The 17,241-nt window shown below is 63.4% G+C and overlaps 3 protein-coding genes across 9 annotated transcripts; 1 reads left to right on the forward strand and 2 right to left on the reverse strand.

The window, feature by feature from the left end:
- Positions 1-97: 97 nt before the first annotated feature.
- On the forward strand, positions 98-4,621 carry CCDC78 (coiled-coil domain containing 78). 5 transcript variants are annotated; one of them, XM_086691700.1, is made up of 13 exons: positions 100-509; positions 788-874; positions 948-1,034; positions 1,270-1,584; positions 1,708-1,775; positions 1,901-1,979; positions 2,084-2,209; positions 2,444-2,631; positions 2,699-2,870; positions 3,010-3,098; positions 4,047-4,113; positions 4,191-4,291; positions 4,388-4,621. In XM_086691700.1, exons 1-13 carry the CDS (start codon positions 450-452, stop codon positions 4,497-4,499), a joined length of 1,551 nt encoding a protein of 516 aa, XP_086547826.1. In that variant the 5' UTR covers positions 100-449; the 3' UTR covers positions 4,500-4,621. The 5 variants fall into 5 exon arrangements, with proteins under 5 accessions (XP_086547822.1, XP_086547826.1, XP_086547825.1 ...); XM_086691699.1 differs by having other exon boundaries at positions 258-509; positions 1,270-1,775; positions 3,055-3,098; XM_086691696.1 differs by lacking the exon at positions 4,191-4,291 and having other exon boundaries at positions 98-509; positions 1,270-1,775; positions 2,084-2,631.
- Positions 4,618-7,163, reverse strand: ANTKMT (adenine nucleotide translocase lysine methyltransferase). Of its 2 annotated transcripts, XM_025923254.2 has the most exons (5): positions 5,811-7,163; positions 5,504-5,608; positions 5,271-5,411; positions 5,008-5,058; positions 4,618-4,871 (listed from the first exon to the last, which is right to left on the reverse strand). In XM_025923254.2, the coding sequence occupies exons 1-5, from the start codon at positions 5,970-5,972 to the stop codon at positions 4,650-4,652; spliced, it is 681 nt and encodes a 226-aa protein (XP_025779039.2). In that variant the 5' UTR covers positions 5,973-7,163; the 3' UTR covers positions 4,618-4,649. The 2 variants fall into 2 exon arrangements, with proteins under 2 accessions (XP_025779039.2, XP_086547833.1); XM_086691707.1 differs by lacking the exon at positions 5,008-5,058.
- Positions 7,164-7,316: 153 nt separating this feature from the next.
- Positions 7,317-11,464, reverse strand: METRN (meteorin, glial cell differentiation regulator). Of its 2 annotated transcripts, XM_086691703.1 has the most exons (5): positions 11,272-11,464; positions 10,717-11,117; positions 9,769-9,828; positions 9,478-9,684; positions 7,317-8,016 (listed from the first exon to the last, which is right to left on the reverse strand). In XM_086691703.1, exons 1-5 carry the CDS (start codon positions 11,367-11,369, stop codon positions 7,904-7,906), a joined length of 879 nt encoding a protein of 292 aa, XP_086547829.1. In that variant the 5' UTR covers positions 11,370-11,464; the 3' UTR covers positions 7,317-7,903. The 2 variants fall into 2 exon arrangements, with proteins under 2 accessions (XP_086547829.1, XP_086547830.1); XM_086691704.1 differs by having other exon boundaries at positions 7,317-9,684; positions 11,272-11,463.
- Positions 11,465-17,241: the final 5,777 nt, after the last annotated feature.

A 17,241-nucleotide genomic window follows, 5' to 3' on the forward strand; every position in this document is an offset into this window, starting at 1 on the left:
CCATCCCAGCGTCCGACCAGAAACAGCAGGCACACAGGGGGCGCCTGCTGAGTGTGTGAACCCCCACGGTAGAGCAGGGCACTCTGCGAGAGAAAAACGGTAACAGCAGCGGTCACTCGGTCTCACACCTTCCCAGGCTGGGCGCTCTCATGCACTCCTGGTTCCATCTGCGCCCAGGATAAATGCAGCGGTGCTGGTCTGCATTTCGGAGAGGACAAAACGGACACCAAAAAGGATGGACCATGGAATGAGCTGAGAGAGGCCCCCTCCCCACCTCCTCAGCCACCACCGAACTTCCCCTTCCCGACTGCCCTCGTGGGTGGGGCCCTCAGAGACCGGGGACCAGCAGGAGACCAACAGAGGTCTTAGCAACGCCCCAAGCCTCTGTGTTGCAGCAACAGGCCAGTAGGCAAGGTGGCACTGCACTTGGGCCAGACTTCCTTTTGCTTATGGAGCATGCGGCAGCCCCAGGCCGCAGGCCGGAGCCCCCACCCTGGGCCACTGAGAATGTGAGTCCTTCCAGGACACTCCTGCTTCTGTCACGGGGTCAGGGTGCCTCCCCATCACCTCAAAGGCCAGGAAGGGTGCCGGTAGCCATGTCCTGGATTTGATCCTGGCCATGGGAGAAACTGCCTAGTTCACTCAGGCTGTGGGGTGTGTGTGTGTGTGTGTGTGTGTAGGGGATATTAGGGAGGAAGAGTGCATGGCTGGTGGCTCCATGGGAGTGGAGGCCACAGCCCAGGCCTGAGACCCACCTGGGGGGTGCGGGTGGGCGGTTCCTCCCCAGGTTCTGCGGCAGGCCGAGGACTGGACAACCAGCCTCAAGACAGATCTTCCCTCAGATCTACAACTGAGTGAGGAGCAGCAGCTGCAGGTTGGTGTGGGGCCCTGGGGTGCTAGCAAGGAGGGGTCCCACAGACCCCACCTCTTACTCTGGCCACCCACAGATCTCCAAGGAGTTGGTTGACCTGCAGATCACAACGCATCACTTGCGGGAGCAACACGAGGCTGAACTCTTCGAGCTGAAGAGTGAGGTGGGTGCTGATGTGTGCCCACATGTGCCCTGAACACACAGGAGGAGGGTGCATACCAAGGACCAGTGCTGGGAGGGGTCCGGGGGCACCCCATGTGATTGTACACACTCACGGGGTGCCTGTGTCTCCACCTCTCCCGCGTGTGCTGTGGTGCCCTGCATGGGTCCAGATGATGTTGACCTGCCCCGGGTGTCCTGGCAGGCAGGCGCACCTGCTCACCCTGGCCACCCTGCAGGTCCTGCGGCTGGAGAGCCGGGTGCTGGAGCTGGAGCTGCATGGAGATTGTGCAGCCCCGGCAGAGGCTGACCTGGGGCGCCGCCAGAAGCTGGCACAGGGGCTTGGGCACAAGGCCCAGGAGCAGGTACACTCCATCCACCACAGACCCCAGGTCACCCTAAGTGCATGGAGGGCCTGCCTGGGTGGATTGGGCGGCGGGGAGCCAAACAGGGGTGCACAGGGGCGCAGTGAGGTTGGGACCGGCTCTCCTGTACAGGCACAGCCCGAGGACTTCTTGACCCCTAAGACCGAACAACAGAAGCTGGGGAACAGTGTGAGTGTGCAGCTCCCTAGCCTGGGAATTAGTGCAGATCTGTCCCAGCCCAGGGTGCGGCTGGGCAAGGCCAGGGACCCAGAGCTTGGGGTCTCATTCAGCCAGCCCTTGTGTACCCGGCAGCTACAGGGGGAATGGCAGCGAGTGCTGGAGCAGCACAGGGCCCAGAAGCAGGCACTGGAGACCCGCGTGTGAGTGGCTGCCTCACCCGGGATGGGGAGGATCCGGGAGGGCACCTGGCGCAGATCGGCTGTTCCCAAGAGGCAGAGGGAGGCCCCGCCCTGAGCCCAGCTGAGCTTGACGCCCACATCTGCAGGGCAGATCTGGGTCGGCGGCTGCAGGGAGCCCGAGAGGAGGCCAGGATGGCTGGGCAGCGACTGGCCACACAAGCCATGGTGAGGCCCAGCCCTATCCCCTGACATCTGGTAGATGGGTGTCCTACAACGTCAGCAAAGGGCCACCTCGTGGAACGTAGGTTCAAGGCTGCCTCCACCCGCAGGTATTGTCCGCCTGCCAGGGCCAGCTCCGCCAGGCTGAGGCGGAGAACGCCCAGCTGCAGCTGCAGCTCAAGAAGCTGAACCAAGAGTATGCCATCCAGCTGCAGCGATGTGCCCAAGCCGTGGCCGTGAGCACCACCTGGGGGTGGCCCTGTGCTGGGTGGGAGGCTTCGGGTCCCGCGGAGCCCAAGCCTGGCCCGAGTGCGCTGGGCTGCTTCCGGGAGACCCCGTGGGCCCGGCCTGCCGCACGGCCCAATCTGCTCCACAGAGGGAACCGTGGGAGGAAGTGTGGGCCCAACCAAGCCCCGCCCTTGTCAGCCCTGGCCCCACCCCCACCCCCAGCCCCGCCCAATCTCCTCCAGGAGTCTGCAAAGCGCACCGGCCAGGTGCCGGAAGCCGCAGCCCTGAGGACGTTCCTGGAGACCACTCTGGAGGACATCCGGGCAGCACACCGCAGCCGTGAACAGCAGTTGGCCCGGGCTGCTCGCGCCTACCGCAAGCGCCTGGCAGATCTGAGCCGTAGACATGAGGAGCTGCTGGCCAACCACAGGTGGGCCCGTCCCTGAGACGGGCACCTGGGGGTGGGGTGGCCCTGTATGACCCGACATGTGGCTTAGTGTGCAGCAGGTGCCGGCAGACCCCAGTGGGGCACCCTGGACCCCCAAGGCTACCTTTGATGCAGCCACCTCAGACCTGGAGCCACTGCCTCTGCACCTGGTCACCAAACTCAGTCACCTACCAGAGAACCAGGCCAGGCTGGAGACGAAGCTTTGGAAGCTCCAGGCCCAGGTGGGCTCTCCCTGCTGCCCTACACTGGCCTTGGAGCTCAGAGCCCCAGAAGAAACCCCAGCCCCATGACAGGCTCAGCAAAGGTCCAACCCTTGAGTAGCCTGCCTTACTGAGCTGACAGAGAATTCCTACCACACAGCCTTTCCAGTCCAATGGGCTCATGACGCTGCTCTTGTTCCTACAGAAGGGACCCAGTGGAGCCTCCCAGGGGAGCACATCAGAGCCACAGTGAGTACCCTGGGGTGTGTGTTGGGGAGATCTGCGGGGAGAGCATTCATTTATTCCCCCAACTCTAACTGCGGGGTGGGAGAACAGGGAGGCCCATCTGTGTCCTTGGGTCTCGGTCTATATGGGGGGCATCAACAATCACAGAAAGCCAAGTGCCTGGGGTGAAGGGGGTACCTGACAGGAGAGGGGCTAACCGTGACTAGAAGGATCAGGGAGGGGCGCCTGGGTGGCTCAGTCGGTTAAGCGTCCGACTTCGGCTCAGGTCATGATCTCACGGTCCGTGAGTTCGAGCCCCGCGTCAGGCTCTGTGCTGACCGCTCAGAGCCTGGAGCCTGTTTCTGATTCTGTGTCTCCCTCTCTCTCTGCCCCTCCCCTGTTCATGCTGTCTCTCTCTGTCTCAAACATAAATAAACGTTAAAAAAAAAAATTAAAAAAAAAAATAGAAGGATCAGGGAGAGACCCTGAGGAAGGGACATTTCAGCAAGACCCAGAGGACGGAAGGATGAAGAGGTGTGGTGGGATGGCCAGCAGAGGCCCTGGCCCCAGGACGGGATAGGGGCGGGCCGCCTGGTGACTTTCACAGCCCTTGCCTCTAGATCTCCGTGTGTCTGACTGCAGTGGGCAGGGACTGTGTCAGCGCAACTCCGAGTTTCGAGAAGCAAACCCCTAGAATGGGGGGGAAGTCCTCCATCAACATCCATACAGCACCGGGGTCACTATGTTACCTCGCGACTTAGCCCTGAGTCCCTGTACAGGGAGGGCTGTCCTCCTGTACAGATGGCTCAAAGGCCCAAGGGGGGCCCAAAGTGGACAGGTGGGTCCATGCAGTTCTGCACTGGCTCCCAGCAGGCAAGTCAGGAATCCAGGTGCCCCAATTTGAGCATGATCATTGGTCAACACCCGGCCTGATGCTGGCCCTCATACATGCCCCTCCCTCTCTCCTCCCAGGGGCCAGGAACCTGCCTCCTGGGCCCAGATCCACCAGAAGCTCCAGGACTTCTCCCGTGGCACCCAGGTAGTGGGCAAGGCCTGGCTGGGGACCCCCTCCTCACACTCTGTCCTGCCTCAGAGCTTCTGCCCTCCCCATGCCAGGCAGAGCTGGAACGCGAGCGGGCAAAGCTACTAGTCCGGGCCACGATGGCTGAGGAGCAACTTTCTGAGCTACAGGACTATGTGGACCAGCACTTAGGCAGGTGGGCTGGGAGTGAACTGAGGGCCTCAGCTCCAGGCAAGAGAGTCAGGGCTTGTGCACAGCCAGGCAGGTGACTAAGCCTGACTCCTCCGAGCAGGTACAAACAAGAGATCCTGAGGCTGAGGAAGCTAATGGGTACAGAGGATGCCTGCAAAGTGGGGGCCACCCCTCCAGTCAAGCCCCAGCACTCCAAGACCCGCAGCCGCTAGCCAGCTGTCAAATGCACTCAGCAGAACTCTTCGCAGCCGGCATGGAACCCTCCTCACAGCACCCCCTTGCGGGTAGGGGTCATGCCACCCAACCCTCCACCTAACAAGAGTCAGTACGTGTAGTCCAGAGTCTTTATTGTGTCCAAGTGGTCAGCCAACCTGAGAACGGGGGGCCCCAGGGACTGAGGCAGAACTGGGTTCCGGGGAAGCCTGACCGTTTGGCCCACCACTATGGACATCATAGGCCCAGACACGGTCCAGACCCTCCCCCATCACAGCCACAGGCTGCCAAGTGGGGAGGGGGAAGCGGCCCGACACCACTCGGGCCCCTGCGGGCAACTCTGCCCGCAGCTTGTCTTCCAGCAGGGGGAGCTGTGGGAGAGAGAGCAGGAGGGAGGACAGGGTGGGCAAGATTGAATACAACTGCCCCTGCCCAGCTACTCCAGGCCCAACCCCTCCACTGAGGGTGGCCCGGGCCTCCCCTGGGGCTAGCAAACCCCAGACCTACCACGCTAGGGGCCAGGAACACAGACACGTTGTGGCAGTCCCTCAGGCTCACCTGCAAGAAGAGGTCACCCCAGCAGGGAGCGGGGCCCCAGCCGAGGAAGAGGTGTGGTGAGCTTGGGGTAACTGTGGCTTCCAAGTCCTGGCCCCAGCCCACGCGGGTGCAGGCAGGGGAACCCGGGGTTGTCAGCAGGTTGGCCAACCCAGAGCTGGAAGTGTGGAGACCAGGAGTGGGGGCCCCTGGGGGTCCGGGACTCCCTGGGTTACCTTCCAGAGGTCCTCACGCAGGTAGCAAACACTGCCGGCACAGCCTGCTCTCCACGCGTGCAGCCGGGCCAGCCCCACTAGCCACGGGTTCAGCTCGTAGCCCACAGCCGGGCGGAGACCGCACTTATGAGCAGCCAGCACCTGTGGGCACACGCAACTGTGGGTCCAGAAGGTGGGGAGGTGCGCTGGCGAGAGGGGGAGACAAGGACACCCCCCCGCATCCCACTCCTTACAATCCTGCCGTCGCCAGAGCCCAGGTCCACCGTCTTTCCAGGACGGCCTCGCAATAGCGACAACACGTGCTCCACCTGCCGCTCACTTGCACCGACATAGGGCACCTGGGCAAGGAGGCAAGCGGGGCTGGGTCCCCAAACCTGATCCCACGTGGGGAGGGGGAGGCGGGTGAGACGCGCAGAGCTTGCCTCCTGAGCTTTTCAAGGTCCCCACCCGCGGCCCGCCAGGGAGAGGCAGCGCCTCCCACTCACTGCGGGTTCGGCTCCGCCCCCGGACCCCGCCCCCAGCCATGGCCCCGCCCCTCACCTGCAGCCGCAGCGGCACGCGGCGGAAGCCAGGCTGCAGCAGCAGCGCCCACGCGATGTAGGCGGCCAGGCCTGAGCCCGCCGCCGCCTGCAGCAGCTCCAGCGCGCCCAGCCGCCGCTCGCGCAGCTCCGACAGCGCCTCGCCCGGGTCGTCCTGCTCCATGGCGGCGGGACGCGCGCCGCAGGGTCGCCCCGCCCGAAGGCCCCTCCCGGGCTCGGGTCGGACACCCTCACACGCGACCCGGAAGCCGGAGGGGGCCCTCCTCCCCGCCCCCTACCGGAAGTGGCGGGGCGCCGGAAGTGCGGAGGGAGCGCCGGAAGCGGCCTTCCACTCGCTTTCCGCCGCGGCTCGGCCCCCTTCCCGCGCGTTCCGGGTCCTACTGGGACGTCTGCGGCCGCCAGCCGCACCGGCCCAGCCTGCGCACGCAGGGGACCCCTGGGAAGGGCAAGGCAGGCGTGGCCGGAGCCGGGGGCGGGGGAAGGCCGTGGAGCTTGGCGGGAAGGGAGCCCCGGGGTGTGGGGCGGCCCGAGCCGCAAGGCTGTCTCAGAGAGACTGGTGGAGGTCCCCGCCCACCGCGACACCCGAAGGCCAGCCAAGCCCGGGGGCGGGCTCAGGGAGGACACCCTCCCGGGTCCGTCCCACAGCTGAAGGCAATTAGCCCGAGTGGACAGGACGGGGAGGGTGCGGCGGAAGTTGGGAGCTCAGCTGAGAGGTAGGGTTGACCAGGAGATCTAGCTGACCCGAGAAGGCACATGTTGGCTGTGAGTGTGGTCGGACGGGGGCCGGATATGAGGGGTCGAGCGACTGGCAGCCAGCCCAGCCACGGGAGTGGAAGAAAGAGCCCCAAGAGCTAGGCAGACCACCTTCCTTCTCCAAAAACGCAAAAAAAAAAAAAAAAATGAGTTCCCGGAGGTGACCTGGCAAAGCCTGGGGGTGGGAGAAACAAATAGGGGGACAGAGCCCTGGGTCAGGTGGCAGAGCCAGAACCTCCTCATCGCACCTTGAGGCTGGGTGAGATGTCTCGTGAATGTTAGGGGCTTTCATGTACACAGGTCATGGCCTGGCTCCTTGGACATCCGTGGCCCTGGTCAGGAGCCTCAGCATCAGACAATATAAACATGCCCAAGACCCCTGCCCACACCTTCAGGTATACATCGCCTCACATGCCTGCCTGTACTTGTCCCCAACTGGCCCCAGTCCTGAAAGACAGGCGCCTGTGGGTGGCAGGAAACTCCAGTGCCATGCTCCCAAGAAATGAGCACTGGGGAGGAGGGTCAGCCCCACGTGGCTCACAGGATCCTGTCTCCTGTGGGACTGTCACTGGGCCCTCCCCAGAAAGAAAGTTTGTACACTGGGCTCTAGGCAGTTTGGTGGGGGGGGGTGCTTACACAGTACCCCACCCTCGTGTGTTTTGTTCCTTGTTTTATTCCTAGGGCAGCACCTGGCACCTAGAAGGCACTCAATAAAAGCTGTTGACTGAATGAATGCACGTAACCAGACTCCTCAGTGCACACACCCCACAACTCTCATGTTTACTCAGGTGCTCTGCTCCTCGGCAGTTGGGCACGTACCTGTGTGAGTGCACATGCCCAGAGGTGCCCCACAGGCCAGCTCCCTTAGCCCACAGCCCCCACATACATGCTCACCCACACCGTTTCCCCTTGCCCCCGCCCCCCAGGGCAGGCGTGAAGCCCCTGGCCCAAGACTTTGGGGCATGACCTGGAGCACCCCAGGCCTCCTGTAGCCCTGTTAGCCGTACCCATTTCTGCCCTTTCTGCACCTTATGAAAAGAATACTAGTTGCAAAGTTAGCACTTTGCGGAGAGGGTGTGCATGGGAGGCTCAGGCACTTCCTGGGACAGGTGCGTAGAGACCAGTGTCCAACCAAGGGCTCAGCCCAGAGCAGCCGCCCTACGTTTTTGTGGGCAGGTGGTCTGGGAGGCAGTCCACAGTGACCCCTGGGTGTGGCCAGGGGCCTCCTTCCCATGAAAGGCTGTGGGGAACTGACCACAAAATCAGGGTAAGGATAGCCTTGGAGAGGAAGCCGTCCTTGGGGCCTGGACAAAGCAGAAACCTCCCAGCAGAGGAGGAGGATCAGGAGAGTACACCCATCTCTTCCTCCTCTGGTCTTTGCCGAGATGCTCTTCGGTGAGGGGAAGGGGGCAGACAGGGATACGACGCTCTGCAGTCCATGGGAAAGGTCCAGGCTGGAGATCAAAACACAGGGTCATCAGCACATTGATGGTTTTTTAAAGCCTCGAGGCTGCTCCAGCTCTCCGATGAGGGAATATCAAGGGACAGGAGAGGTCTACTGCATGACCCTGAGCACTCCATGGTTGAAAGTTTGGGGAGAAGGGAGCGGAAGTGAGCCTCAGGAGGGTAGGTGGCTGCAAACCCCTGGGAACCTGCCTCCCCTACCCACAACTGTCAGCCAAATCTGGAGGAAGGAGCCCTGTGTCTGGGCCCTGCACAGACCGGCCGGCCTCTCTTTTAGTCTCGGCTCCTGCCTGAAAGATGAGGCGGCCCCTGGCCTCCATGCCCACCGTCAGCTCCTTCCCCACTGCAGACTGGCAGATGAGGATGGGAAGCTGTTTCTGGGGCTCAGCCTGTGAGTGCAGGTGCCCCACCCCCACCCTGAGCTTTGGCTTCCTCAGGAACGCGTGGGGTTGGAGTGAGCAGAGTCAGCCAGTCCCGGTTCAGAAGCCCTGGCATGCACCCCCACCCCAGGGGCATTCAGCCTCCACACAGGACTTTGTCCCAAACTGCCCTGGCCTTTTATGTGACTGAGGCTGAAGAGGAAGGCGGAGGCAGCAACAATGGGGCTGGTGGCGGGAAATGGTCCTTAGAGACCCCATTGTATCACCCTGCCCTCCAGAAACGGTGCCCGACCCTGCAGAGGAGACCCCGCTCCCGTGAGGATGAGCCATGTCCGGATGCTACGCACGTCTCAGGGCCCTCAGGACAGAGGGGGCCATTCTTCCCCGAGGATCGGACGGGGCCAGGATGACTCTGCTGGGCTCCCAGCGGACCACAGAGGGAAGTCTGGCATCCTGCCAGATTGCACCGCCTTCCCTCACAGGCTAGGAGTGCCGTCTTCCTGCCTGTCCCCCAGTAAAGGGCCCCTCCCTCCTCAGACCTGGGGAGTTAAGCCCTTTTTCCGCTTGCATTCTCACTTACGGAAGAACCTGGCCTCGAAGGTAGGAGCAGCAGAGCTGAGGATCACGTGGAAGGAAGGGTCCCTGCTTCCCCCCAACCCAAGCAGCAGCTCGCCTTCAAGGCACGGGCACGGGCCACTCTCCCACTCACTAGCTGGGTGGCCTTAGACAAGGCATCACTGCCCAGAGCCTCAGTGTCCTACTCCGAAGCAGAAATCGGAGCAGTGGGGCTGGGGGGTGCTTAGATGGCCCAGGCTCAGGCATGGGACACTCCCATCTACGCTGGCTAATGACATCAGTGTTCCTATTGGTTGTGGCTATCACCTCAGAAGCAGCTGGGACCCTGCGGAGGCTGTCCCTCCCCACCCACCCTCTCCCAGCCCCTCCCCAGTGCCCTGCTCCCGGCCGCTCAGTCCAGTGCCACCTCACAGGGGTGGAGGTGGTCGGCGTGGGCAGCCGCATAGGCACGGCTGAATTCCTGGAAGCGGGGTGCACAGCCCAGCCAGGCCTCACCAAAGCGGCTCCAGCCCATGAAGAGGAAGGCGCCGGGGCCAGGACGGACGCCGCAGCGCAGCGGGGTGTGAATGGAGGCCTGGCCCCCGGACTCCCCCACCCGGAACAGCGGCAGCGTCTGTCGGAGGACACGGGCAGCTGCCACTGTGATAACAGATTCCTGCAGCTCTGTGTTGTGGGCAACCCCGCGGATGGTTCCGTTGATCACTGCGGGGAGACATGCTGCCAGTGGCTGGCAGGGCAGGGCAGGGCAGACCCCAGCCCCCACCCCCCTGCGGTGGGGACACTCACCAAAGTCGCTGGTGCACGCAGTCAGCAGGAGCTCGGCGTCGCTGCAGGGCCTACAGACACCTGGCATGAAGGGGGGATCCCGACTGTAGGTCCTGCCCTCTCCTGGACCCCCCTAGGCCTCCCCCCAGCTAGAGGCAGGAGGGAGAGGGCAGGCCGCCAGACCCTCCCCTCACGGCCTGATGGCAACGGGGGACCTGAGGGAGCAGGCGGGCACACACATCTTGAAGACATGCTGTATTCGGGGTGACACTTGCACGCTCGTGCGGGCACAGACGTGGGCCTAGGGGCCGTGCCCAGCGCGCGGGCACAGGGACTCGCCGACCTGCAGGGGGTGTCTGGGGGCACACTCCCATGCACCCATCTTACATAGGCACACCAGCACGAGGGAACCCTGCGGCCCCCAGAGCTGCCTCCCGCCGCCCGAAGACACCAGCCCAACCTGGTGGGAGACAGGAGGGGCTTTGGAGTAGTTGGCCTGGGGCCAGGGTGCAGAACAGAAAGATCCCCTGTGGGGTCAGGCTTCAAGTTCTAAGAGAGTAAAGAGCTGGGCCTGGTGCCCTGCAGGGGGGGCAAGGCAGCGTCTCCATGGTGACCAGGCCGCACACTGGACTTTTTGTTGTACTGGACTGGGGGAGGGGAGGGAGGTCACTGTCGGGCCAGGGAGCCCTGGACAGCTTTGGCTGGAGGCTTTGATTCTGTCCCGCCATCTTCCCCTCCCCCAACCCCTCAGGGACCAGGAGTCCCCGCGGCCTCCCCTTTCCCCCATTCTGCCCAGTGCTAGCTCTTTCCCTACGCTGAATCATGAGGGATTGCCCGCCCCCTTTCCAGACCCTCCGACCTGTCCTCGCTAACTGTGTGGCCTCTGACAACCCATTTCGCTCTCATGCCTGTTGCTCTCCCTGTACAGTGGGGACGACGGGTCCACCCCCCACCCAGCTCATCACTCACCATCGGCACCAAGACCGTGGGCCTGTGGAGGCAGCTCTGGGTACCTGTCCTCGTGCGTTTCGAAGCGGAAGGAAGCCACGCGGCGGCTGATGTCTGGGTGCGGGGTGGCCTGCAGGAAGAGGGCCCGGCGCTCACGGGGACCCCAGCGCACGCACCGGCCCCCCGCCGGGCCCAAACCCTCGGCCAGCAGCAGCTCCAGGGCGCCGCCCGCCCGCTCCGCGAAGACTTGGGCGCCTGCGAAGGACCGCGCGGGCCGCAGGCAGGCGATGCCAGAGCGCGTGCCGGAGCCGGAGCCGGCCAGGGTCAGGCGCAGCGCCCCGGCCGGGTACAGCCACTGGATCACGCCCTCCGAGCAGGCCAGGGACAGCTGCCCCACGCTGCCCGGCTCCTGGGTCAGGCCGCTGGGGACAGGACGGGAGGCGCTGAGGCAGGCGGCCCGCGTCCCCACCCGGCACGGCCCGCTCGCCCTGCACCCTCCCCCGCAGCCAGCGGCAGCTGTGTCCACTTTGTTCTCCGGACCCCGGGGGCGCGGCCTTGGGGGGGGGGGGGTCGTACCTGCCGCTCCAGCTGCAGCCGTCCCCCGAGTAGCCGGCGTGGGTGGCGGTGGCCAGGAGGCCCCAGCAGAGCGCGCAAAGCAGACCAGGGGGCGGCATGACGCGGGCGGGCGGGCGGGCGGGGCGGCGGCGGGAGCCCCCGGGTCGCCAGCCGGCCCCGCGCACCCCTCCGCCCGCGCCGCACGGCAGCGGGGCAGTCCCGCCGGGTCCCGGGCGGCCGGGAGGCGGCGGGCCGGGCGCAGCCAATCGCGGCGCGGCCCAGGAACTTTCCACCAATCGCAGCGGCGCTCGCGGGAGGCGCGGAGGGCCGAGCTCCGGGCTCTGTGCGCCGTGTGTCCCCAGCTCGGGACCCCCGACCCCGGCCTCGCCGTGTGCGCCCATGTCCTGGAGCCCCGGGCCGGGATAGTGGTGGGAAAGGCGCCCACTGGAGCCTCGGGGCGGGCCCTGGGCTTCCAGCTCCCATCGTGCCCCGACCTGGCCCTGCTGATTCGTCCCAAGAGGTGCCCACAGAACCCCCAAGGATGAGGGGCCCGATGCTAGGCGTGTGGGCACCACGGAAAACCAGGAGCCAAAGGACAGCCCTGAGCCCCAGAATCAGGAGGTCCAGACAAACTGAAATGGGGCTAAAACCAAACACCCCAGGGTGCGTGTGGAGGCTGTGTGTGGGGAGGGGGGGAGCCCAGAGATTTCCTTGGAGCAAGGACTTCCTCTGCGTAGAGGGGATGGGGAACAGATGGCCAGGTAGGGCCTGGAGAGGATTGCAGGTGTGGGGGGAAGGGGGAAGCAGACTGCCCTGGCAAAGGCCCAGAGCTGGGTGAAACCCCTGAGTCAGATCACAGAGGCTCTAGGCACAAAGCCAGGAGTCCAACCGCGTACTCCAACCCTTGGGGCCACTGAGAGCTTTTAACCAGGGTCTGCAGGTAACAATATAGACTCTCTGCCATCTGTGGATGTGAACCCTCCACACCACTGCCCCCCACTCAGCCCTCCAGCTACTCCTGAGCCTGAAGGGCATGGCTGGCACATGAGGGAGGTGGTCCCAAGGGGAAAGGGGACACACCCCAGGGCACAACAGGCCCCTGGCTCCAGGCAAGGTGGAGTGAAAACCAACTATCGCAACAGCCAAGAGGCAGAAGGAACCTAAGTGTTTACAGACACAGGAAAGGATAAACAAAATGTGCATCCAACAGTGGACTGTGATTCCACCTTAAAAAGGAAGGAGGGGCACCTGGATGCCCTACTGGGTGGCTCAGTAGGTTTAGCGCCAACTTGGGCTCAGGTCATGGTCTCATACATAGTTCATGAGCTCCAGCCTCAGGCTCTAGGCTGACAGTTCAGAGCCTGGAGCCTGCTTCACATTCTGTGTCTCCCTCTCTCTCTGCCCCTTCCCTGCTCATGCTGTGTCTCTCTCTGTCTCAAAAATAAATAAACATTAAAAAAAAATCTTTAAAAATGGTCAAGGGAGCAAATTTTACTCAGTTAAAAACGAAAGAGGTAGACAGGGCCCGTGCTGGGAACATAGAAGGTAAACGAGGTTCCAGTAGGAGGAGGGGAGAGGGCACCCCGGACAACACCACAGCTGCTGCGGTCCAGGCGCCCGCGGCCACCTCCCACCTTCTGACCAGTCTCTAGGGCCCGTGTCCAGCCGCGGTGTCTGAGGCACGTAGTGGGCTCCGGGCGCCCTCTGGTGGCAGCGTGAGGAGTCAGCTGCAGACTCACCCCTGCCAGCCTAGAGCCCCTGTCTCTGACTCCCCACACCAGCTCTCCCCCAGAGAATGAGTCAATGTCCTGTGGGTGTCCCTGGCCAGCGGCCTGGCCCTGAGCCGTCTCCTCATCACCAGGATTCCCCCGTGCAGACCTCTTACCGTCGCCCAGTGGGTAATGCTGACTCTCTCCCTCAGAAAACCTGCACAGGGGCAACCTGTCTTCACAGCTGCTGCCCTCCCACCAGCAAAGTACCTTGCTGTCGTTAGCCATCAAAGATCTGCTTCCCGTAGGATAAGGAATCCATCAGGCCATGCCTGCCCTCGATCACGGAGTGCAGTGACCAGAAACACTGCAGGTGTTCAGTAAATACATGAGCAGTGAGCGGCTGCACCAATGAGCGAACAGAGGGCTGAATGAGTGAATGAAAGACATCTCAGACTCCAGTGTCTGTGCTCACATGCCCCCAGCTCCAGGACCTTCAGGGCCCTGCCCCTCCAAAGGGGCCTCTCTCCATCCCCACCCATACCCTAGTTCTTCGCAGGGGGTGCAGCCGATGCTGGACAAGGAGGGGCATCCACGCGGAGCCCTGTACTCAAGCAGGGGGTCAGCCCCACAGGACAACGGGCGCCTGACAGGAAGCCCCAGCCCTGGGGGCACAGGCAAGGAACCCTCATGACCAAGGCAGGGGCTGAGCTGGTCGAAGACCTGGGGGAGCGGCAGGTCCGAGAAACAGGGGGGATGCCTCAAGGACAGTGTGGAGCCCAGGACAGACCGGGAACCAGGAAGGTGGCGAGTTGGAGGAGTGCAGGGCCAGTCCCAGGCCCATCAGGTACAGAAGGGCCTGCACTTGGCCTGGAGGGGACAGTGAACAGGTCCCCAGAGTAAGAAAGCCCAGACAGAGAGGTCAAGTTCTTTCACTCGCACAAGACTCGCCTGGGCTCTCACTTCAGCAAAAGTGGGGGAGAAGGAGAGGTGTGGCCCAAGCAGAGGCCAGCCCTGCCTGAGTCCCCAGCTGGACCTGCGGTCATCCAGACCCTTGCAGCTAGGCCCACCTGGATGTGCTGCCCCTCTGGGGTGGGGCTAGGGGCTGGGGACAGCAGAGACAGTTCCCAAACTGAATGCCAGAGGGTGCCAGGAGCCTACCAGAACCCGGACCCCCCGGTGACGTGCTCTGATGGTATCCACCATGAGCACTGGCCTGGATTGCCCCTACCCAGCTTGACCCAGGGTCTCCCAAGGTGCTGGAGTGACCAGCCTGCCCAGAGACCCCATCAGGGAAATGGTCATATCTGCTGACTCTTCTGGCTCCCCTTTGCCAGCACCCCATTTCCCTGACCCTCACCCCCAGCAGAATCTGGCCTTGCCCACCTATGGATGCTGCATCTGGAGACCCTCGACAGCAAGGTTTCTGTCATGGGGATGTTTTCTTCCCCTTGACAAGAAATCCACCCCCCCACACACACACACACACCTTGTATCTTCTGGAGGAGCCAAAAATGCAGCTGCAGATTGACTTGCAGCTGAGCTAAAAATAACTGCCAGGCTCCAGCCAGGGCCCAGGAAAATATCTCATTGCTAGGAGACGACCGTTACTGGGAGACCGCCATTGCTAGGCGACAGGGTTGCCGTGGTGACAGCTGGGCCCTGAGTCATGCTCAGCCCTGTTGCTCCGCCCCTCTGCCCCTGGCAGGCGGCTGGGTCCCAAGAGGAGGAAAGTCTGGGAGCAGAAGGCAGCAAAGGGGCCCACCCCCTGATGCCCACAGCCACCATGGCCACACCAGGCTTTGAGGTTCTCACTCCTGTGGGCGCCCATTCCAGCAGTGGAGTGGTGAGGACGGCGGAACACACAACTCTGCCCCTAACAGCCCCTCCCCGGGCGCTGGGGCACGGGAGGGAGGGCTGGGGGGGGGACAGAGGCGGAAAGTGTGCCCCATGGCTCCATAGCAAGAAGCTTCAGAGCCAGCCGAATTACAATCGGGCATGGGGCTCTCACAGCCTGGGCTGTGCTAGCTGCCGTGCTGACCTTCAGGGCACCCCCTTGGACCCCACACCTATTTCCCAGGAGGGGAAATACTTGCCTGATCCCCCCCACCACCACCACCACCACGGACGGGAGGATTTGGGCCAGGCAGGTGGCTCCAGGACACATGTACCCAGAGCCCCCACAAGGAACTGCCTGAGGACCTCCTATAAGGAGCCCCAGGCCAGCCATGAGGAGTGACCGCATTGTGGGCAGCCCCAACCCCTGATGTGACCCTTCTCCCCGTCTCATAGAATGGTCTCAGGGTGGGATTCACCAACAGCCTTCACTCCTCACCCTCCGGGGACTAAACAACCAGAAACCTCCAGCAGCCTGTACTGGGGAGACTCCTCTGTGCTCATGCACCAGCCCAAGGAGTGCTCCAGGGGATGGAGATGCTCCAGAGGAGGGAGTATTTCAGGTGATGTGATGCTCTAGGTGAGAGGTGCTCCAGCTAAGGGGGTGCTCCAGGTGAGGAGTGTTCCAGATGAGGGAGGTGCTCCAGGGGAGGGAGTATTTTAGGTGATGTGCTTCTGTAGGTGAGAAGTGCTCCAGGCGAGGAGTGCTCCATGGGACGGGGTGTCCCCTATGGGACACCATAGGGGAGCACTGTGGCCCTGGAGGAAGGCCAGTGTGGCCACAGCTCCAAGAGCAAGGGGCCAGGTATAGGGCACAGCTGGGGGCCGGCGGTGCTGGAGACTCGGGGTTTTTGGGCTGCAGCGGAGCAGACAGAGCCCTAGGAGGATGGGGCCGAGTCCCCTGCACCGCGGGGAGAACAGTGGCCGCCATCAGCCACGGAGGAGAGCAGCCGGCTGGACGAGGAGGGTGAAAGAGGTGGAGGAGGGAGCAGAACCCACTGGTATTCGGGAGGCAGGCTTGTGCAACGGTATTTCACATCCCTCCGAATAAATATTTTTCTTCGCTCAGATCCTTCCAAGGCAGGGAGTCTTCTGAGGCCCCGCTGAGGGCGGAACTTGCTCTCTGCATGAGGTCCTGGCACCTCCTGGAAGCAGGAGGTCAAACCCTGTCCTCCAGGTCATGGTCACGCACCCTCCACACCGGGGCCCCCACGGGGTGGAGGATGAACTGGAAGGCCAGCCCGCTGGACTTGCACACCAGGGGCGACCGTGTGGGTGACAGCACTCAGTCACCCCAGAGGTCTGCACGCGTCCTACTCTGACTGCCCGTGCCAAGCTCCCTGCTTTGACCAGAATTAGCACAAAGGCAAGACACTGATTCTTGAGCCCCTGCCACACGGGAAAGCCGCCGTCACCGCAGCCCCAGCAACCGGATCCAGGGCCCTGCACACAGCAAAAGCAGCGCTCCAGCTCGCAAACAGCTAGGCTCCCCCCCTGCAGCTGCCCCCACCTCACAGCAGCCCCACTGGGTCCTGCTTCCCACCAAACGCTGCGAACACCAGCTGTGTTCATTTCCCTCTCCCCCTCCAGGGCCCTCCCTCTTGGCCTTAAGGCTCCTCCCCTGAAATGAAGACCCCTCTCTGCTCTCCCCACACCTGATCCCTCCCCAGTCTCTGCTCCCAGGAGACCCCGGGATGGGGTCCGGGACGGTCACCATTAGCCTCCATTCTCTGCTCTGAGCCTGCTGGGAGGCCGGAACAGAGCCCTGCACACCCTCCCTCTGCATCCCACCCGGGGCCCCTCTCCCAGCCTGGTCCCTACACAGCGGCCATTACCAACACCCGCCTCCAGTGGGTTCCAGAGCGGGCTCGCCAGGCTCAAGTCCTCAAAACCTAACAACCCGTGCACACCCCTTCCGGGGTAACTTCGCCCACCCTGCCATCCTTGGGGTCGCCTGTCAAGTGTCCTGTGCTCAGGAGCGACGCCTCCAGCCCCCTCCCGCGGTTACTGTCACGTGGCCCTCTTGAAATTTCATCGCGCTTGTCACTCCCTTGTAATGATCTGGTGGTCACTTGTTTCTCGGCTCTGCGGGAGAGGGGGCGTCCCCGCTGCGGGGGGTTCTGGACTTGGCACCCAGCAGGTGCGCCGGAGACGTGAGGGCCATGAAGGGGGCTTGGCCGCCCGCTCCGCTCCGCAGGAAGGGCTGGGAGGGGGAGGGGGGCACCGTCCTTGCCCTCGAAGGTGGCATCCCAGGGTCGGGACGCGCGGGGCCGGCACCTGTCTGCGCTGGACCACGTACCCCCGAGCCAACCGCCGGCGCCAAAGAGCTCGAGTCCTCTCCCCCCGCAGGTCTCCGCGCAGGCAGGGCTCTCCCCGGGCAGGCGGC

This window comes from Puma concolor, chromosome E3, assembly GCF_028749965.1.
Source record: "Puma concolor isolate L17-30 chromosome E3, mPumCon1.1.hap2, whole genome shotgun sequence".
In the NCBI taxonomy this organism is placed as follows: Eukaryota; Metazoa; Chordata; class Mammalia; order Carnivora; family Felidae; genus Puma; species Puma concolor.